This window comes from Schistocerca gregaria, chromosome 8 (assembly GCF_023897955.1).
Source record: "Schistocerca gregaria isolate iqSchGreg1 chromosome 8, iqSchGreg1.2, whole genome shotgun sequence".
NCBI classification, from domain to species: domain Eukaryota; kingdom Metazoa; phylum Arthropoda; class Insecta; order Orthoptera; family Acrididae; genus Schistocerca; species Schistocerca gregaria.
This window is the reverse complement of record NC_064927.1, coordinates 200,146,572-200,169,648: the sequence shown is the minus strand read 5'-3', so window position 1 is coordinate 200,169,648 and position 23,077 is coordinate 200,146,572. Positions and strand designations below refer to the sequence as shown.

The following is a 23,077-nucleotide window of genomic DNA, read 5'->3' as shown; positions in this document are numbered from 1 at the left end:
CAAAGGACTTGGAAGAGCAGTTGAACGGAATGGACAGTGTCTTGAAAGGAGGATATAAGATGAACATCAACAAAAGCAAAACGAGGATAATGGAATGTAGTCAAATTAAATCGGGTGATGCTGAGGGAATTAGATTAGGAAATGAGACACTTAAATTAGTAAAGGAATTTTGCTATTTAGGAAGTAAAATAAGTGATGATAGTCGAAGTAGAGAGGATATAAAATGTAGACTGGCAATGGCAAGGAAAGCTTTTCTGAAGAAGAGAAATTTGTTAACATCGAATATAGATTTATGTATCAGGAAGTCGTTTCTGAAAGTATTTGTTTGGAGTGTAGCCATGTATGGAAGTGAAACATGGACGATAACTAGTTTGGACAAGAAGAGAATAGAAGATTTCTAAATGTGGTCCTACAGAAGAATACTGAAGATAAGGTGGATAGATCACGTAACTAATGAGGAGGTATTGAATAGTATTGGGGAGAAGAGAAGTTTGTGGCACAACTTGACTAGAAGAAGGGATCGGTTGGTAGGACATGTTTTGAGGCATCAAGGGATCACAAATTTAGCATTGGAGGGCAGTGTGGAGGGTAAAAATTGTAGAGGGAGACCGAGAGATGAGTACACTAAGCAGATTCAGAAGAATGTAGGTTGCAGCAAGTACTGGGTGATGAAGAAGCTTGCACAGGATAGAGTAGCATGGAGAGCTGCATCAAACCAGTCTCAGGACTGAGGACAACAACAACAACATATAGGTTGTAGTCTGGACCGTTTGTGCCACAGCTTGCTCCGCTCCTAGCTGGCATGGGGCGCGGGAGACGGAGCAAGACTGGTGGAGCCGTCAGCAAGCCGCATATTTGCACTCAAAAACAGTTCAGTATTATTTTCTAGTTTTTGTCGCAATTGGATCAAATGAAATACATTTTAACTTAAATTATATATTTATTTACAAAATATACAAACTAGATATGCAAAGTGTTAAATATACACATATAAAATTAGGGCGAGGACGGCCAATGATCTTTTCAACGATGAGCCGCACCAGGCTAACGCTTTCCGGAATCGGCGAAATGTCACGGAGATAATGGGTAAGGGCCACTGCATTAGTAGTGTGTGGGTAAGTTCAGAATTCGGGTGGCGAGAGCAACCGCAGTGACCACTGTGTCTGGATGGCGCAGTGGTCAGTGCATCTGCCTAGTAAGCAGAAAACCAAGGTTCGAACACTGGTCCGGCACTAATTTCCAACTTTCCAATCGATTTTAATCAGTGCCCACTCGCAGCCAAAGTCTACAATTTCTTCGTGTCTCAATACTCCTTCATTCTATGTCAAATAGTTGGTCTCGTCCTCTTCACCACCTTTATCTTCTTCTGTAGTTTAGTCGCAGTTATTTACATCTAGAGATAAACACGGTGTGCTTGCGTCCATTAGACTGATTGCCTCTTGCAAAAGTGGGATACTTTCCTTACAATGCCTTGGGTTGCTACAGTTTAAAAATGGGTTCAAACTTGCTAACCATCTGCGTAGTACACCTCTGTTACAATCCACACGTGAAATTTTACGAGCAAAATTTATTCTGGACAGCCGCTATCTGCGGTCACTTACTGCTTCGAATGTTTTAGGAGGTGGCCCCGCTTCTTTCATTTTTTTCTTCATGTGCCTCATCTATGTAAGGCAATTGACCCGAAGAGTTAAGGCATTGTTTATTTATCTGCAAGAGACGTTCATGTTTGTATCAAGCAGCTGTCGTTTTTTTTTTCTGGAAATCATTTTTAAATACCTCAAAGCACTATTTAAAACAGCTGCTTGATGCGCTGAACGTTTTAATATTGCTGCAGGTCTTGCTTCCATGAATTAAGACTTCTTATCCACTTTCTTTCCTTTAAATTGCTCTAAAATTATCGTACCAATATCTTCCGGAAAATTTCTAACCCTTCCGAGAGAACATCCAACAGAGTAAACGAAAAACTGCCTTTTGCAATAGTGTACCTAACATTTCACTTTGAGTGAATAAAAACACGAAAAACGGTTGAGGGTGGACAACACTACGAGTTAAACAATTGTCATCGGCTAAAACTTCATGCCTGTAACAGAAATACATCTCGACAAAGTCCGGCAGGTAACTAAAAACATTGAAATCAGAAGATTTTGGAATAACAAAAATACCTATACAAATACTGTCTATAAATGTTCAGTTGAAACAATAAAACAATGAAGGTATGATATCAGATAAAGTACATATCTTTCTTTTCCATATTCAGCTGCTGTCTTTACCCAACCTTACTTACAAAAGCGAGAACCAAATGCCATAAACAAAAGTGCACGGACAAGTGCATGTATTTCTCACTACATCTGGTTTTCGACTGACTTGACATCAGATGGCCTGAGCGTAGGCGAAGGTTCTGGCTATCGAAAGACTGGCAGGTTATCGACCTCGAAGATTAACACGTTTGTTTGAAAATATTGTAAAGTAACTTCACGATTTTGTTTTCTGAACGGTTTCAGATTGCAAATACTCCGATGCGCCGGATAGTTCCTTTGAAAGGGCACGGCCGACTTCCTTCCCCATCCTTCCCAAATCCAATGGGACCGATGACCTCGCTGTTTGTCCCTTCCTCCAACTCAGCCGACCAAACCCACTGCGATGTGCGCCTGTGGCCAACGAGGGGAGTGACTGAGCTCCACATCTTATCTTATTAATTTCCTACTTACCTGTATTTTTTCATTTTTAATGTACAATTCTTAACAAATAAATTAAGGTCAGGATCCACTCTTTCTCCTGTATTTGTTTTTCAGTTTAAAACCTAGTTTTGAAATCTCTGTCTTGGTGTTATGTTGACCATCTGCATTTTTCTGGTGTCTCCAGCCCCTACTGCTGCATACTTCCTTCATTCATGAGTCTTAAACCAACTGGCAGCAATGATTAAACAAAGCTATACCACAAAACTACCCCTTTCATCTGTGTAGCTGAGCCCATGGTCTCCCAACATATTTCTGTCTTTTCCTTTTCCTACAAATAAATTCCGATCCCTCACTACGATTCAATATTAAATAATCTAAATAATTTAAATAATCTAAATAATTTAGTTTTTTTCTCGTCAAGTATGCCCTGCGAACCTACTAGGCACATAAACTTGTATTACCATGTCGTGTGTTGACTTCGTGTTCATTTTGACTTCTACAGTATCTTCAGTATGCTGTTCATAATATTCCTGTATTTCTCTACTTATTTGTTATTAGAGCTAGTCTTACATTACACCGGTTGGATATTGTATTTATGAGCCTGTGTTCATTGATCCAAAGTCCTTATTCTCCCGCCTCACTAACTCTCATTTTATCTAACTTTAGCTTATCCATTTCCGTTTCTAAATTCTTCAGCATATCCAACACATTTAAGGATCCAACATTCCATAATGAGTTTATCACTCTGCAGCGGAGTGTGCGCTGATATGAACCTTCCTGGCACATTAAAACTGTGTGTCGGACCTAGACACGAACTCGGGACCTTTGCCTTTCGCGGGCAAGTGCTCTACCAACTGAGCAACCCGAGCATGACTCACGCCCCGTCCTCACAGCTTTGGAAGGTAGGAGATGAGATACTGGCAGAAGTAAAGCTGTGAGGGTGGGGCGTGAGTCGTGCTAGGATAGCTCAGTTGGTAGAGCACTTGCTGGAGAAAGACAAAGGTCACGAGTTCGAGTCTCGGTCCGGCACACAGTTTTAATCTGCCAGGAAGTTTCATATCAAGATTCCATGCTTCGACCCGCAAAATGTTAGTTTTGTTGTTCCTGATAATTTCTTTCTGAATAGTCGCCAAGAAATTGACGTCATCATTAAGCTGCCCTGTAGAGAGCCTTGCCATCAGGTAAAATTAATACTGTACGTGGCTTTTGATTGTTTTCTGACATTCATTCCCATTACATAAATCCTGTGTAAGATAGTATTACAAGGTCTGATCAGTACGTCATCCACAGAGTAGTTGCTGTAACTACTCAAAAGGCTACGTCCTCTCTTCAGTTATCACAGGTTAGTCTGGTCTTCCCACAGATTCCCCGGGGTTGTGGTTGGAGTTATAATATGAATGGCATTCAGGCCATCGGTCCTTAGCAATGACTATTGTTCAAATATTTTAGAGAGGATAATGCTATAATAGAGTTTCTGACATTGTCGCGCTTTTTTCTGTTCTGTTGATCGAATGCACACACTTATCTTGGAAGAGTTCTTTCGTAGCAGGTTCGAATTATAGTACCCTGATAATTTTCTGTTGGCATTTGTCAGATCTCTCGGCAGTGCAACAAAATTTTTGCTACGAACAGCAAGGGATGTATCATCAGCACAGAGAAAATTTAATTTATTAAGAGTCAGCGGTTGATTCTTGTGCTACATGTCGAAGAGCGGTGGAGGTGGTCCACTTCCTAAAGTAAGCCATTTTTCTGTGCTCTCCAGTCAGTACTAAGTCTTTGGAAGTCAACGAAAAACAATCACCGTTGCAGAAATAAGCTGATAAACTCGGTGAAATGTAGTACCTGGTGGGAGGGTTGCAGAATTTATGTAGTAGCGACTGACTGACAATGTCATATGCTGTTGTCAGATCCGCTAAAGCCACACTAGTAACATGAAGAGTTTCAAACTCATATTTTACTGAGATTCAAAAGCTGCCCTGAGCAGCTACGCCCAAGTTGAAACGATGCAAGCAGAGGACCAATGACACATACAAATCTGTTCAGAAATACACGTTCTAGCTGTTTGTAAAGGCGGCTGGAAAGGCTAACTTGTCTATAGTGCTTGGGAGTCGTTTCTTTCCCTTGCTTGGTTTAAGATGAGCTATACTTCTGATGCAAGTGTTGAGGACCTGTAGAATCTATTATTTTGTTGACAGGTCTTACTTTGTTGTAATGGGATTTCGTATAAGCCGACAACTCTAGCGGTTTTCTTTTTCTTGACAGCCACTTTGAGTTCTAGTATCTGAAATAGGCTAGTAAGAGCGTCACATTCGTTCACACCTACATATTGTATTTCAGGCACTTCGGCTTCGTGTCTGACTTCTCCATTCATAAGTTACCTGGTCTACAGCGTTATTGTAATGTGAAGTAATCTTAATTGTATCGTTATTGAGATGTTTCCATGATTTCCAGACTTCGTTGCTATTTTTAGATACATCCGGTTCTTCAACAGTTCCTATCCCAGCTTCCGTTTGAATGCTGTCACTGACATGAAGAATTTATGAACAGTTTGTAGACTGGAATGGTAGCCAAAGCTTCATCTTTTCCTTTTCAGGACCACAGCTGATCATCAGGTTGGTGAAGGAATATTGGTATTTCAACAAGTTAATTAAGGTAATGGTTGTAAGATTTGTACTGGAATTGGTATTAACGTACATACTGTTGAGAAAAATTCAAGAAGTACGATATGTGACAGCCATTTATTGTTCTTTACATAGCTACATCACACTATTGAGGCAAAGTGAGTGCTGAAAGAGAGAGCGGCCACTACGTGACGACGTTGCACATGGGGTCTGCGTTGTCGGCGATGCAGTCGACCCAGGGCACCCAGGTGTTGTTCCAGCGCTTGGGGTCGGCGAGGTCCGTCTGCGTGACGTTGGCCCCCGGCTGCGGCATCAGCGGCTGCGACAGCGTCTCCAGCCGCTCCAGCAGAGTGTCCACCAGGCCCTCCGGCATGTCGGCCGGCTGGCCGTCGCCCGCCTCGCACGGGTCCTGCCTGATGTTGAAGACGCACCAGCCGCTGCTGCTCGTGATGTTGCACAGCCCGTGCGCGGGCCGCTCCGGGCAGGACACGGTCGCCTCAGCGCGCAGCCGCAGCACGTCCTCCGCCGCCGGGGACGCCCCGACCACGCTGGAGATCGCCTGCCCCACTGGACTGGCCAGCACCTCCTCTACGTCGTAGGCCGGCGTGAACAGCGGGTCCTCAGCGCCGCTCGCCCCGGCGTAGTAGTCGTTGTTCTGCACACCTGGCGCACCACCACACCGCTTACGGTTTCGATTCAAACAACTTACTACATTAAATTTGCACTAAATGACCCAACTTCATAGAAACTCCTACTTCTTCATACTCTTCCATTCCTCCCATAACTGCCACTCTTTTTCTCACCTCAGAAGGCGCAGTGTGCATTAAATTATGTAGATAAATGTAGCCACCCTTCTTTGACCACTTGTTAGGGCTGCCAGCTGGTGTTGCACACATCTCACAGAAACCACTACACGATGTGCGAACACCATATGAGTAACCACTTTCTATATTGCACACTTTCCTTCTTTAGTACCGTCGACACAGGTTTCCACAGCACAAAGTAAGAAATGTGCCCCTGCTCTTCAACAATTATTAAATCTTACTGTGCCCTGTCGAACCCAGGTTTTTTGGTATATGCTTCCTTATCCTTCATGGCCAAAATCTGTTCACAAAATTTTACTGTCATATAAATACGTGACAGAATCCTTCCACCTAAATATCTCATCAACTTTACTACTTATCACTGAGTTGCCTTAAGGCAGCAAAAATTCACAATACATTTTCGATCTACGAAATACGATTTCACTGAATATTAATACAGAATAATATTTGACAGGTTACAGAAAACGCAGCTACTGACCTTTGACGAGCTTCCAGTCGCCGACGCGGACGGCGCCGTTCTCAGCCACTTCGTCGTAGTTGAGGAGTATCTCCGTGCGCTGGCTGGGCTCTCCAGAGACCAGCCGCGGCCACATGTTCACCCCGTCCAGGTCGTCCGGCAGGTCGGACGCATTACCTCCTGCGAAAGACAGCCCCGTAAGCGACAAGGTTCGGATAATAGTTCAATTGGCTCTGAGCACTATGGGACGTAACATCTGAGGTCATCAGTCCCCTAGAACTTAGAACTACCTACACCTCATTAACCTAAGAACATCATACACATCCTTGCTCGATGCAGAATTCGAACCTGCGACCGTAGCGGTCACGCGGTTCCAGACTGAAGCGCCTACAACCGCTCGGCCACTCTGGCCGGTGTAAGCGACAAGGGTATGGGCCTACATTGAGGCTTCAGTGTGTACATACAAAACAGCTGCATTGGATCTAGCTGCAATGAAAACGACATTAGCTTTTAAGGGATTTCTAAATGTAATAGTGCTTGCTAAATAGGTGCCATCAAAACGACAATAAAATTGCTTTTAAGGAATTTCAAATTTTAATACCCGATGGACTGTCTGCTAAACTACACCCACACTGTAACGAAAGCCTTTTTGTTTCCTATTACAAAAGTCATAATAAATGACATTTGTAAAAGGAGTTGATGAATGGGAGCAGAAAGATGTATTTTATTGTTCCGAGATGATAGTAGCTAGTCACAGGAAAGGTGCATGGCGTCAGACCTTTCAAAATCTATACAAAGGTAGCGCCAGTATTGTGAAGACTAAAGTTGTAATAGCTTGATTGTAGAAGCACTGCTTTATAATTATACACAATGTTCTGGGACCAATAAGATGTACGTGAAAGTAAAACATTTATTAGCAATTCAATGTGGTTATCACAGCAGTATATATGAGAAGTTAATTACAGCTATTGTCATATTTGACTACTACCCAGTGTGTCATAAAGTAATAATTTCAAAAAGAACACCGTCTACCAAGAGCTGGAATATATTCCATAGCCTGAATTGGATTTGTAGGTGAGCCAACTACAGGTCGGGCCACAGGTGTGGATCCCTTATTCTGAAGCAAAAGCAGCTGGGTAAGTCAAACAGTATGATGTGGGGTAGTGGGAAAACCTATGTAGCATTGTTACCCTCACAGTAGCCATTTTGGAAGCTTCCATGTTGGATGCAACTTTTCATTTTCAAATGGAGTAGAGGTCAATGGACATTTCAAACAGACAGAGAATTAATAACTAAATGAAGGCAAGTTCTTAAACTTTCAAATAGATCTGGTAATTTTGCTCTGTTTATTAAAATATATAAACGCATGCGAAATGAACGATGCATGATGTTTTCTGTCTTTTATATTGCAACGAATATTATCAGAGTAACGTGTCTTTTAAGTCTTAATTGTTATTAACTTCTTTTTTATGAACTATATACGCATAATTAACTTTACATTGTTTTCATCTTCCGATCTATGACTTACGCACATGGCACACGTGGTTTTTATGTTAGTTCCACACAACTGGTGACGAACTGCACTTTTCGGCCCAATATATGTGTGGGTTCGTAATATATTGTTCTTATTTCTACAAAGCATTAGAGACGTGTTTCTGACATCGCACTTCTGTAACATTTTTATTGTTGTTGCCTTTTTGTCCCAACCTAGACCTGAAGATGATCTGAAACGCAGATTGAAAGTTGTAGCCGGCAGTAAAAAGTTTTTTTTTCAGATCGCGTTTGTTTATGTATTATACGTCGACAGTTACAAAAGAAAAACAAAGTTGCATTTCTTTTGAAGTCAGCTTTCTTCATTACGCAGTTTTATCTGATTGTTTTTCCTTGCAGGTGACGTGAAAGCTGATAGCGTTAACACAAAAAGTACACGTTGATATCGATCACGTATCAGGAGAGAGAATCACCCGTGTTATCTCTGAGCATTTCAACCAGTCGCAAAGAAACCCGAAGCAGGGGGATCGAAAACGGGAGCAACGACTGCCTTTCCGGCATGGTTCATTTATGAAATCCACAGCGCAATACTACCCGCAGCTCATGGGGAAAAGCTGTCAGCCGTAAATGAACACTTTAGAAATCGGGTACCTGCTGCTTGCCCTCTCATTCCGATACATGTATTGATTAAAGTCCACGCAGAACGGTGATACGGATGACAGAAACCTTGTAACGAGATGGACAACGCCTCGAGCTCATCATTTACCCTCGAAGTGCCATCACCAGAATTAGCTTTGTACAATACAGGATGCAACAGAATTCGAGAATGGATAACGCTGTGATCAAATGAAAGACGCCATACTTCTTCTAGTTCAATTCTCTGTCTGCTTGATATGTCACATGACTCTTCCATTTCAAAATCAAGAGTTGCGTAAAAAATCCCGACTTCCTAAATAGTTTCAGATGTCTACCTTTAAATGATTACCATAAAATTCGCAGTTAAGTGCATGGCAGAGTGGTCATCGAAACACGTTCAAGCTATTTCTCTATAGTTCCATTCCAGAAAAGTTCATGAGAAAAACGAACACTTAAATATTTCCGTGCAAGCTCTGATTTCTCTTATTTTATTACGATGATCATTTCTCCCTCTGTAGGTGAGTGCTAACAAAATATTTTGCATTAAGAGGAGAATGTTGGTGATTGGGATTTTATGTGAAAATCCAGCCGCAACGAAGGACACCTTTGTTTTTCCACCCCATTTCTCGTGCCATATCTGTGACACACCCTCCCCCTACAAAACGAGCTACCCTTCTCTGAACTTTTCCGATGTTCTCCGTCAGTCTCACCTGATACGGATCCCACACCATACAGCAATACTCCAGAAGTGAGTGGACAAGCGTGGTAGACCTTTAGTAGACCTGTTGCATTTTCTAAGTGTTCTAACAATAAATGGCAGTGTTTGGTTCCCCACAACATTATCCACGTGATCGTTCCAATTTAAGTTCTTGCCAGTTGTAATGACTAAGTATTTGTATGAATTAACAAGCTTTACATTTGTATGATTTATCGTGCGACCAAATTCAGCGGATTTCTCTCAATGCTCAAGTAGATGGCTTCACACCTTTAATTATTTAGACATCCACAGCATTCAGATGTCTTGTCTAAATCATAATGCAATTTATTTCAATCGTATTGCGACTTTACAAGACGGTAACAACAGACCATCTAAGAGAGCTGCTCAGATAGTCTTGTAAATCGTTTATAAAGCCCAAGAGCAGACGAGGAGCTATAACATGTCCTTGGGGAATCCCTTATATTACTTTTGTTTTACTCGATGAATTTCCCTCAATTACTACGAACTGCTACCTTTCTGAAAAGAAATCACGAATACAGTCGCAAAACTGAGACTCCATATTCTAGCAATTTGGAATGGTGTCAAAAGCCTTCTTGGAATCTAAAACTATGGAATCGACATGAACTTTCGATGGCACTCATTAATTTTTGTGACCAAAGAGCTAGCTATGTTTTACAAGAACGATATTATCCGAATCCGTGTTGTCTATTTTTCAGTAAACTGTCTTCGAGGTAGTTCATAATATTCGAACACAGTACACGTCCCAAAATCCTACTGCAATCCGACATTAGTGATACGGGACTGTTATCGATCGCACTACCCGTATTCCCCCACCACACCTTTCCATTTCATACTACTTTACATTTCAGTTTATCCACCTGTTGTGGCCTAATGATGGTGGTTCTACGGCTATGTACCACTCTGTCCCTCTTGTCACAGAGTATCACTATCTACGCAGTGAGATCAGTTAATCACCCTGTTGTATGGCCGAGCGATTGTAGGCGCTTCAGTCCACAACCACGCGGCTGCTACGGTCGCAGGTTCAAATGGTTCAGATGGCTCTGAGCACTATGGGACTTTACTGCTGAGGTCATCAGTCCCCTAGAACTTAGAACTACTTAAACCTAACTAACCTAAGGACATCACACACATCCATGCCGGAGGCAGGAATCGAACCTGCGACCGTAGTGGTTGCGCGGTTCCAGACTGTAGCGCCTAGAACCGCTCGGCCACCCCAGCCGGCGTCGCAGGTTCGAATCCAGACTCGGACATGGATATGTGTGATGTCCTTATGTCAGTTAGGTTTAATTAGTTCTAAGTTCTATGGAACTGATGATCTCAGATGTTAAGTCCCATAGTGCTCAGAGCCATTTGAGCCTGTTAGGGTTTGGGAGAAGCCACACACTGAGACTTCGTAGGACGTGCCACATATGATAGACTTTTTTCTGGTAATTCCCCATCTCGTCTCCCCCCCCCCCCCCTCCCTCTCTCTCCCCTGAACGTACCTGCTGCGGCGTACAGCGTGGGCAGCCAGTCCGATATGTGCATCAGCTCGTGGTCCACTCTGGACGTGTTCTGCAGCAGGGGGCTCCACACAGCAGCCACGCCGTGCACCGCACCCTCCCACAGGCTGTTCTTTATCTGCAAACAAAACAGCAGGACACGTCACAGCACGTCACTCACCACATGTCATATAACGTGTTATGTATAATGTCACACACTTCGCAAACTATCTTCAGCGTTCCTAGAGACAGCACATTGGCAAGAGTGCTGTATACATTGCACATGGGGAACATACGAGGTCGGGTCAAGAAGTAATGCCTCCTGCGTCAAAAATAAATAAATAAATAAATATTATGAACATACAACAGCGCAATTAGTACGGGCAACAGCCTGAGCTGTCCTCTACACAGTTCTACCGTTCATCACAGTCACCATTTATTTATACAGATTTCCGCTATCGCTGAACCGAAGCGTCAAAACCAGTCTGGAAAAATTTAGGATGTGCTTCTTGACCCATGATTTTAACACTAATTTAACCTATTCCAAGTAGTATGTCCCCAGTTACATACTTTTGTACGGATTGGCATCGCCTGTATACAATATATAAGAAATGTAGACGTCCCCTACCGAATTATTTTTTTACGTCAGTAGTTGCTACAATCTGGTCTACGTATACTACATGTTTTCACTTTCTTTTGTATGGGTATTCGTACTTTGTTTACTGTAGTCGGACTGTAACACAAGTTTCAAAAGTAACACAACACAAGACTCCAGACTGTACGAGAGTGAAGGAGAAGTCGACTCACGCCTCTGAACGGGAAGTTGGAGCCCCAGTTGACGTCGCTGCCCGCCCCGTTGTCGGCGACGAACACTATGATGGAGTTGTTGAGCATGTCGCGCTCGTGCAGGGCTGTCACCACACGCCCCACCGACTCGTCCATCTTCGCCATCACCGCTGTCAACACAAGAACACTCCCATTTATTATACCGTAGTCTACAGTCCGTGGTACACAAGTATAACAGATAACATTTCACTTACATTAGTTCCGTCAGCTGTTAAAACAAGTCTGAAGTGCCACTTCGCACACTTATCGTTCCATCCGAGCATCAGCTCACCGGTGGTGAAGGCGTTCACAGGAGGACGGAAAGCAGTAAGAGAGTGCGGCCCGGCTCACCTGCGAGTATGCGGCGGTCGGGGTGCGAGATGTAGGAGAAGCTGTTGATGAGGTCCTGCGGGGCGTTGATGAGCTGCGAGTGGTCCCCGGGGTGGCAGGCGAGGTGCGCGAAGTAGAGGAACAGCGGGCGCTCCGCGTCGTGCTCCCGGATCAGCCGCTCCGCCTCCTCGGTGAACACGTCCGTCGCGTACTTGCCGTTGTACTGCCACGCCGTCGTCAGGTTCTCGCGCAGGTCGTACCCGTGGGCTCCCTGCCGGGCGAAAAAGCAACACTCAACTACCAATGGGAGAGGGGGTCGTGTTGTTCTCCAAGTCTTATACAAGGACAATTAGAAATCAAGAAGACAAAGATATCGACTTCTTTATCACAACATGAAACTACGAAACCTAACGGTAATAGGAAGACAAAAGCCTCTGTTGGAGTCGTTTTCTACGTAACAGCACGAAACAAGAAAACATAAAGCTCGTCCTTAACATCTAGTGGAAAACTACGATATTTTCTGCTTAAAACGAAATCATCAAACCCACTCCACACTGCGTAGGCACGTGCTTGACCTACAGAGCAGTTAGCCGTTCATATGCTGCCGCCGATTGCAGTATATTATTACAAGTTTTGTGATAGCCTTATAGAACTCGTCACATTCCTTAAATACCTGGAGTAATATTTCAAAGATGGGTGAAATGAAACGAAAGCGTGAAATCAGTATCAGAGAGGTCGATAGAAAACATAAATATGTTGGAAGAGGTGACTTCTGAAATGTTGGAAGAGTTCTGGGAAAACGCAGTACATATGTAAAAGAAAACATTGTAATACGTCAGTGCAGCCAATCCTAGAATATTGTTCCAACCTTTGGAGGCCTTATTCAACTCATTGAAATTATACACAGTCATAGTATGAAAACTGTAACAGGTTAACCGCTGAAACGTACCTAAATATAAGGATTACGCTGAAGAGATTTGAATGACAATCCTTGTAAAAAAAATAAAAGAACTTAATTGTTTATCATAAGTGGACAGGCGTTTTAGCAACACATTGCACCGTTCTGCTGCCTCTGGCATGTATAATGTATAAGAGTAAAATCTAAGGTACTAGAGTCACACCATGGCGCATGAAGAGTTACTTTTTCTTCGTCGCATATGCGAATACCGTAGGACAGGGTGTCGTTAATGTCGGTACGACATTTCTACGGCCTGCATTGTACAGTAATGCTGCAGTGGACTACAAAAAAGTGTGGCGGCGTACAGAACGTTCGGAACTGATCGTCAAATGTGGACACAGCCTGGAGCACTTGAGGCATTGGGTTATGTTTTTGGATGACAGATTATCTGCAATCCTGAGATTTAGATGTGCACGCTTCCTTACGATAAGGCTATGAAGAACAAACGTGTCTACACGATCTTCGTCGGTGTTGCTGCTTGTGGTTCACAGGTTCATATTAACCACGATTTCAAAAACAATCGGGCCAGTAAATTCGTTGGAATGAAACCAGTCAGCAAACTACAATAAGTGCGTAATTAAAACTTGAGAACAAGACCTTCTCAGTAAAAATCACTCTGTGAGTAGCCGCAACAGGGTGAAACAGGGTGACAGGAAATCAGTACCGTACGTTAGTTTAAGAAATATTTTGTGCGTCGAAATGTTAAGCATAGGTTACTTAAGGGAGCCATATCATCGAATTGGCCATCCATTGTGCTAACGATCGTGTACGTAAAAGTGCTAAATGTGGCAAAGGTAAACCTAAATCCACAATCGAATATGGTCTATAAGTGAAATGTGGTCCCACTATTTGCTCCTTTTCTTGTCGATCACATACACAATACTACCAGTACCGTCTGAGAACAGCCACTAGGAAAAGATGGAAGCATCTGTACCGACTATACACTGGCAGAGCACTGGTAATTATATAAAACAGAAAAACAGATGGGAAAGCAGTTTCTTGTGAGAGACAATAGTAGTTAATGTCATCCGAGGAAGAGATGTCTGGCACTGAAAAACCAACATAATTTCAGTGTGGTGAGAATTACACTACCTGTTTCCACTTCTTGTCGGTGACTGAAATGCCGACTATTTAGTGGCCAAAAAGTTTGCCGCTGTATAGTTTATTGCTTAATGAGAAGCTGATACTAATAACTGTACTGATGGATAATGGTAATTTTTGCCTTTGATACCAACATTTTTGGGGCTGTTTATCTTGCAAGCTGATTTGATTCAATTTTGCTCCATCATGTGTGGTTCCATTCGTGAATGTGTGTATGTGTCGTACATACATTCATGAATGATTCTCCAGCCCAGTAGGACTGAGAACTTCTGAGCTTATTTCTATCGCTGGAAAGAAGCGATATGGTTACCCTGTCTGCAAATATGTAGTCGTAGTAGCCGACGCCGGCGTTCCAGTAGCCGAGGTGGGAGTCGAACCCGCGGTAGGTGGGCGTGTAGACCTTGGAGTAGTGGCCCAGGTGCCACTTGCCGATGGCCCTGGTGACGTAGCCCAGGTCCTTGAGGTACTGCGGCAGGATCTTGCCCTCGGGCAGCGCGTGCACCTCGTCTCCCAGGATCACGTGGCCCTGCATGCCTGCAACAACACGAGGGATGCATTAGTCACAGCGCTGACGCCTAGAGAGTAAATGCGTGGGGCTGCACACCTGCTGGGAACCGCAGAGCAATACCTCACTGAGAAAAAGATAGGCTCACTTCGTGGCATCGCAGTGTATGACTGAAAAAGAAGCCGCTATGCCACTGTAGTGTATAGTAGATACTGTTTCTGCTGAAGCCGTACGTGTTCACCGTGCTCTTGATTTCACTTGATGGCCGGAGCTCAAAGTTATTACCTAGTAAGACGAATATACTCTCGGGAGGAATGAAATTTTCACCTGGCCACCAACACTTGCTGACTTGTCTTTTCTCATGTGACATAAGAACCTTGAGAAGTATTTTGTTAATAACGCTAAGAAAGTAATGGGCACCTGTTTTGAGACTACCATGTGAAGCCTGACAGTCGACGAAACAACCTTGGTTTAATGTAATATATTACACGTATAAATAAAATCGCTTATCGACCGTGGTGCGATGGGTCCTACTGGAGACCATTAAAGAGAATGAATGAGCTTAAAGTTTACTGTAGTAGTTCACACGAATTATTTAACATATCCCTGAGCGAGTGTTTTAGCGTTTCCCTGAGTGTTAACCGTGCATACTGATGAGACAGCTACTTATTTTAAAAATTAATGATACATTTGTTTAAATTATTTGCCAATTAATAATTTTTTGTGGAAAAGAACGAATAAGTATCAGTTTTTTCCAGTCATCTTAGTTATAGTGAACAGTAGCAAGACATGTCGAACGTACTGCAACGCTATAGATACTGAACTATGGGATCTCTGAATTCTCTCCGGACTCCCAAACCTCCCACAGTGTGACCCCTCAAATGTTAGACCAGCAGTATTCACCATCACTACACTTAAGAACAGCATCCTTCAATTACAACCACACAGTCTGTGGCATACCAAAGTGAAGCTGCACATGGTTTTAATAATAGTAACTAATGACAGAAATTCGGACTAACACTCGTTTCGGAAATTCGTGAAATCACCATAAAAACAAAATTTGTCCATACATACATTTCAATATATATATATATATATATATATATATATATATATATATATATATATATAGAGAGAGAGAGAGAGAGAGAGAGAGAGAGAGAGAGAGAGAGAGAAATTTAAAAAAAACGTCTGCATGTGTGTAGATGTACAAAGAAACAGGTAATTACACTTCCAGAAAAACTGTACGTATTATTCAAGAGAAAGAGCTTCACAAATTTAGCAAGTCAATATCACGTTGATCCACTCCAGGTTCTTATGGAAGCGAGTTTTTCGTCCTGTAATTGATTGACAGAGTTTATGGATGTCCTCTAGAGGGCTGTCCTGACAATTCTATCCAGTTGGTAGGTTAGATCGTCGAAAACCCGAGCTGGTTGAAGGGTCCCTCACATAATGACCCAAACTTCCTAAGTTGAGGAGAGATCTGTTGAATAAGGAGTGATGGTCTGGTTTGCCATTTCTTTTTGCGGTAGGACCCCTTTACAGCACAGCGGAACGTCGATGATATTCTACGCCCCGTTTTGTTGCCCTTCATGGCAACCCATCCTGGGCTTACGTTTCAGTAAGCTAATGCCCTCCCGCACAAGACGAGAGTTTCTATTGCTTATTGTCCTACTTGTCAAAGCCTGTCTCGGCCAACAAGATTCCCAGATCTCTCCCCAACTGAGAACGTTTGCAGCATCATGGACAAGACCTTCCAACTGGCCTGGGATTCTGACGATCTGACGCGTCAGTTGCACAGAATTTGGCACGACAAAGCGAGGGAGGACATCCGAAAACTCTGTCGATCAATGCCAAGCTGAATAACTGCTTGCATAAAGACCGGAGGTGGACCAACGTGCTGTTGACTTGTTCAATTTGTGAAGCTCGTTCTCTTCACTAAATCATCCAATTTTTCCGAAATAGTAGGCCGTTGCTTGTCTGCACACGTACGTCACATCTACCGATTTCCTTTCTGTTCCGACAGTTATCTCGTGGTACGTCCGTTTCTTTCGTCGTAGAGTGTATTTTATCTTATTTGCTAACAGCTATAGTTGATTTCATTAAATGTGAAGATTGTGTGCTATGTTAGGATGTAGAAAGTTCCAGAGGTGATTTTTATTGATTTATTCTGGGTCTTCGTGGACTCAGTGCGAATACTCTTATGTGAATCAGTGATAGCAGGCAATTTACTCGCTGCAGAACCTACAAATAATGAATTAATAGCAGTTTTAATGGTTCTAGAAAGAAAAAGTTTGGATTTACTAGGTCTACATCTTTGCTTCCGCCGTTTTTACTCGAAGTTCTGGCCTTTATTGTGAAAAATTTACAAAAAAATTATGATTCACAGTATTGCCCGTCGCTGGCCACTACATTCTCCCAGCTTTTCGATAGCATACGAATCCCGTGGCGGAAGAACTGGGCGTCTTTTTTGGGGATCCACGAATCGATTCAGTTTTCCACTTGTTCATATGATCGGAAGTGCTGGTCAGCCAGACTGTACGCCAATGTTCGAAAAAGGTGGTAGTCAGAGAGAGCAACGTATGGAGAATACGGCGAAAGAGATAGGACTTCTCATTTCAACGTTTCCATGCATATTTTGACGGATTTGGCAACATGGCGTCGACCACTGACCTGCTGCAAAATTACCTATACGTGTCTATCGCTGTATTGTGGCCGTTTGTGTTTCAGTTCTGGGCTCGAACGCATCAATTGCTTTCGATAATGATGTCTTGTGACCGTCTTCGTCTGTTTCAGTAGCTATGAAAACGTTCTGTCTTCCCCCGCCATGCCGGTCTTAAGGCATTGAAAACATTCTTCTATTTATAGTTCCCTCACCATTGGTCATATTCAGCATTTTAGGAGCCACAGCCGAAGATTTCTTCATGTTAAAGCAGAAAATTAAAACCTCCCTCAAATGGCGAGTAATGGAAACGTAAGTTGACGTACTTAATCGAGAAGAACTTTGTGATGCAATCACAAATCGACTGATAATTTTATGACGTGTTTACAGATGCCTAAGCTTATTGCATTACACCTACGACCAACCACGTGAACCCCACTTGTCGCTATTGCCGTCTATTGCAAAACGGTGGAAGCAAAGTTGTGGATCTAATATTTTAAGACTGGCCTTGGCAGCGTTGGCTGATGTATAAAACATCTCATTGGGGAAGAGGGGTTACTTTTTGAACTTATAAAACAGCAAAGTAGTTTCAACTGCGACGTAAGGTAACTTACGAGTTAAGAATCAACGCCGTGGTCGAATGAAAGAAGGAGAACCGAAAACGTCTTCGGAGGTAAAATCAGAGCAAATCGAGCAGAAATTAAGATGGAAGTTGGTAAAAGGTTTTCGTGCATAGCATGCTTTATGAGCCCTGATGACGAGAAAGTGCTATTGCTGAGTACATGACCGTTGCTGACGTCAGACTCACCCAGCCGGACGGCGTACTTCCCGGTCATGATGGCCGACCGGGACGGCGTGCAGACCGGCTGCACGTAGTGGCCGTTGAGGATGACCCCGTGGTACGCCAGGGCGTCGATGTTGGGCGTGGGCACCTGGTCCGAGCCGTGGAAGCTCACGTCGTTCCAGCCCTGCAACGGGTTTTCTTGTTACGTCACACGCATTCTCCGGCTTACGATCACAGGTGTCTAATGAGACTAATTGTATTTCCTTTACTAACCACTTGAGCTTATCCATTAAAAATAATATATGTTTCAAATGACAGCACTATGGGACTCTCACCTGAGGTCATCAGCCCCCTAGACTTATAACTACTTAAACCTAAATAACCTAAGGACATCACACACATCCATGCCCGAGGAAAGATTCGAACCTGCGACCATAGGAGCAGCGCGGTTCCGGACTGAAGCGCCTAGAAGCGATCGGCCAAAACGTAATATAACTAACAAAATAAAGATACGGAAGTGTTGAGGGAAAAAATCAAGTTGTCGTAGATTAAACCTATTTACGACTATTGGGAGTGACATATTTGGAAAAAGTGAAGAGAGCTTTAACAATTTGTCCATTTTATTTGGACTGTTGAGCTCCGGGGCCGTGCATATTGGCGTAAATAAAAACGCAATAAAAAGTGGCTGGTTTTCCGTATTTTTTCAGTGAAGAGATTTCTGGTTCCTCCGTCTCCTTCCATAATATTGAACTAAATACCTAAGCTCATGCATAACAAATTTCATAAGATTTTTTTGGATACCGTTTTCTGTCAATCCTGGCCCTCATCTCGACTTCATTTGCTCCCCTAATGCGGGAAAGCGTTTTCAAGAATTGATTCTCCAACGGCGTAAGTCTCTTTTGTATCCCACTTCTTCTGGTGCTCACATTTAATTTGTCAACACGAATTTCCTTAGAGTTTATAGTTTCGAAAACTTTTCCCCTAACTGTCATTCTAAAATAAGGGAAGTTTTCTTTTTTGTGTGTGTTCTGAAATTTTCGCGCAATTTCGTTGGGACTCTTCTGTGCTCAGTTTCAGAGAATACAGATGCATGTTGCCTATCATCTTTACAACTGCTGTAACACACGCTTTGTCTCTTCATTGCTCCCTTCAATTCGTTTTAACTTACCATCTCTTCCGTAGCTTACTTGCCTATAGGTTTGCGGCATATCATTACCAATCCTGATATATCACCTGAATAGTAGACTGAAGACTAGACAAAGGTAACGTCTACGTCTCGTAGGACGCGTAATTCTGATGCGGGTTGACCACTGGCACAGTGAGTGGAGAGAATTTCATTATATGGACTGTAGAGGAGAGCCGACTCTGTAGTAAATCTTAGTCACTTCAGAACACCAATTTCAGGCGTCACATTCTTTGCCACTTACAGAATGTAGGCCTCTTCACGAGTTGGGCCTTAGAGACCTTGCGGTGTATACATCAGAGGGAGCAATACCGTGGTGTTCTACGCCACTGAAGCAAAAAGTGGCTATGCATAGCCAATAACGATTCTACTAACTTTATCCGTCCTGAAAAACATTGCACAGACTCTTCTAGTCTCAGTACATCTTCACCATCACTGCTTGGCATCGAAGTCCTAAGCTTTTAAGGACATACCTCTTAGACGCACCTGGCGTCCACATTTTCTGAATTTGTTGTGAACTGTAATCTCTGGAGTTATCGCTTGTGCATCGCTGCTGCAATATAGTTACTTCTGCGTAATCCCTGTGATGCATATATAAAGTATCTTTGCAGTTTTGTGTACCTCTGACAACCTACTCTATGTAGTACATACAGACATAACTGAGTTAATGGGTCTCCAAAAAAGTCATAATATGCTATCACAAAACGAGTCCAATAATTCTACAACAGATTAACGATAGTGATATAAGCCTATAGCTGGGGGCACAACGGTCCGACGGCTCATCTTGGTTCAAATGGTTCAAATGGCTCTGAGCACTATGGGACTTAACATCTATGGTCATCAGGCCCCTAGAACTTAGAACTACTTAAACCTAACTAACCTAAGGACATCACACAACACCCATCCATCACGAGGCAGAGAAAATCTCTGACCCCGCCGGGAATCGAACCCGGGAACCCGGGCGTGGGAAGCGAGAACGCTACCGCACGACCACGAGATGCGGGCAGCTCATCTTGAAAATTGATGAAACAATGGTGTAGGTTACTGTGTCCAGTGCACCGCAGGACAGGACGGCGACTCACCATGTCGTCGGCGACGATGAAGACGATGTTGGGTGGCTTGGCCCCTGCCTGCCCCACGGCGGCCACCAGCCACACACTCGCCACCACCAGCAGCAGTCGCATCCTCCCCAGATGTCTCTGCCAACAGTCAGACACATAACAGGTGTCAGCGATTTCGTTATTATATTGGAAACGTACACATGGCTGTCACAGCAATGACATGGGTAAGTCTTTGAGAGCCCTACGAGCAGCTTACAACATCCAGTGGAGGAGGTATTTTGCAGCGTGTAACATTCCAACTAAATAGTGTATAGTTATTAATATTAGTTCTCAGCCATACAATGAGTGTTCTTTGTATTGGTTGTATGATCCGAGAGTACATGCTGACCGCCCCTCCTCTGTTACCATCCATAACGCCTATTCCCGCACCTTCTACCCCTCCGTGGGTGTGCCCCAGGGCTGTGTCCTCTCCTCTCTCCTCTGTCTCCTGCACATGGCAGTTATGCCCCCCCCCCCCGCCCCTCCTCCGATAAACTACTGCAGTATGCCGATGACACCGCCTTGCTTGTCCTCCCTCCTACCCTTCAATGGTCCCAACTCCTTCTCCAGAATCACCTTGATCTTTTTGCTGTATGGTGTAACCAGTGGCTCCTGAAAATCAATCCTTCCAAGACCCAGGCAATCATCATAGGCTGTACCACTCGCTCCTTCTGGCTCCTTGATTTCTCCCTTCCCATCTGCGCCTGTCCTGTCCACCTCTCCCCCACCCTCACCTACCTTGGCCTCACCATTGACTGTCACCACACCTGGATCCCTCATCTCCACTATCCAATCCCACAACCACCTCCAAATCTTCAAACTCCTCTCTGGCCCGACAAGTGGGTTGCACCCCTCTACCATCCTCCACACCTACAAATCCTTAATCCGTCCCATCCTTGGTTACGCCAGTCCCGCCTCGATATCTGCCCAATCTAAATTCTATAGCCCCTCCAGATCCTCGAGCGCCATGCACTCTACCTCGCCTTCTGTATATGCCTCCTGTCCCCTACCCAGATCCTCTAGGATCTGATTCCTTTCTCCCATCTGCCCCTTTTCCACCTCTACGCCTCCCGCCGCCTTGATCCCCCTCATACCCTGGTTGCTCCTCTCCTTCTCAATCCCTGCTGCCGCACCTTCACCACTGCATTCCCCCTACCATCCACCTCTACACCCTTCGTCTCCTTTCCCAAGGTGGCTTTCATCTATTCCTCCTCCCAGATGATGCCCTCTTTCCCTCCATTTATCCCTCCTGTCATCTCTGATCCTCACCCTCTCCCTTCCTCTGTCCTTTCCCCGGGCTCCCTCTTCATCCCTTCCATCCTGTTTTTTCCCTCCTTACCCTCTCCCTGCATTCCTTCTCTGCCCTGAGTCCTTTTTCATTCCCCTCCTATCAACTCTGATCCTCACCCCCTCCCTTCCTCTGTCCTTTCCCCGGGCTCCCTCTTCATCCCTTCCATCCTGTTTTTTCCCTCCCTACCCTCTCTCTGCATTCCTTCTCTGCCCTGAGTCCTTTTTCATTCCCCTCCTATCAACTCTGATCCTCACCCCCTCCCTTCCTCTGTCCTTTCCCCGGGCTCCCTCTTCATCCCTTCCATCCTGTTTTTTCCCTGCCTACCCTCTCTCTGCCTTCCTTCACTGCCCTGAGTCCTTTTTCATTCACCACCTGCCTTTCACCCTCTCACATCTGCCCTGCCCCCCCCCCCCTCCCTTATGAGTCTTCTCCCTCCATCAGTCCTCCCCCAGACTTTGTGTTTCCTCACCTTATCCCCTTTTCTTCCCCTCATCTGTACAGGTCCCCCCCCCCAATCTGCCTTTGGCTGTGATGTGTCATCTTCATGCCAACTTTTTAGTGCAGTTTTTGAAGTAAGTGTTAATCGTCGTGCGTCTTTTCTGAAGTGTTGCAAACAGAAATCATGCTGTCACTGGGTGTTTTATTTTTAATTGTCTGTCTGCTATTTTACCTGTTGCTTCCTGTATATTTTATTAGCATCGCCAACCCTTTGTTTTATGTTTTAATTTTCCGCTATTTTGCAATTTAAGTCACTGTTTTTATCGCCTGATTTTATTATTTATTATCTTCTTTCTGTTTTAAAAATTCTATAGGCTGAAGATCAGCATACTAAGCTCCTGCCAGCCCGCCCTCTTTAGGGGGAATCAAACTCAATAAAGGAAAAAAAAGGTATGTGCTGCCATCGTTAGGTTTTCTCACACGTGAATCTATCTCGTTGTACAGGGTGCCCTAAAAATATTGTGAAAAACTTAGAGGGGCTATAGACAGTGTCTCAACAAATCTAAAGTAAGAACCCGTGTCCAGAAATATCAACCAACGATACTACAGAGCGTGAGAGTTATACGTGCCGGTAACTGCTACAAGACCACCCCTTCAGATGCACAAGTGACTTTGTATGCTGATAGACCGTAAGCAGACTGTCCAGCAATGTTGTCTGTTATTCAGTGATCGACACTGACTGTCGCGATCGTGACTGGAGAACATGGAGCTAGCTGCTGAGCAGAGAGGCCTTGTCTCTTATGACTGCAGTGCTCTGTTGCTTCAGTGGATGACAGTTTCGGACACGGGTTTCCATCATCAGTTTATTTTTCTCCTGGAACCCTCTAAAATCTCCAATGTTTTTCGGTAAACAACAGAAAAATAAAATGCAGATAGAAACCCGTGTCGGAAACCTGCAAAAGTTCATCGCATC

General features: G+C 43.9%; 2 protein-coding genes across 2 annotated transcripts in view; both read right to left on the bottom strand.

The window, feature by feature from the left end:
- Positions 1–20,748, bottom strand: part of LOC126285108 (uncharacterized) — a 112,120-nt gene extending 91,372 nt beyond the window's left edge. Inside the window, exons 1-4 of the mRNA XM_049984432.1 lie at positions 20,742–20,748; positions 20,358–20,474; positions 18,117–18,276; positions 14,452–14,675 (exon numbers count right to left, since the gene is read on the bottom strand). Of these exons, the coding sequence (XP_049840389.1) occupies positions 14,452–14,675; positions 18,117–18,276; positions 20,358–20,474; positions 20,742–20,748 (508 nt within the window). The remainder of the gene's footprint in view (positions 1–14,451; positions 14,676–18,116; positions 18,277–20,357; positions 20,475–20,741) is intronic.
- The window catches only part of LOC126284308 (arylsulfatase B-like), a 197,602-nt gene that overhangs the window by 172,435 nt on the left and 2,090 nt on the right, over positions 1–23,077 (bottom strand). The window lies entirely within an intron of this gene.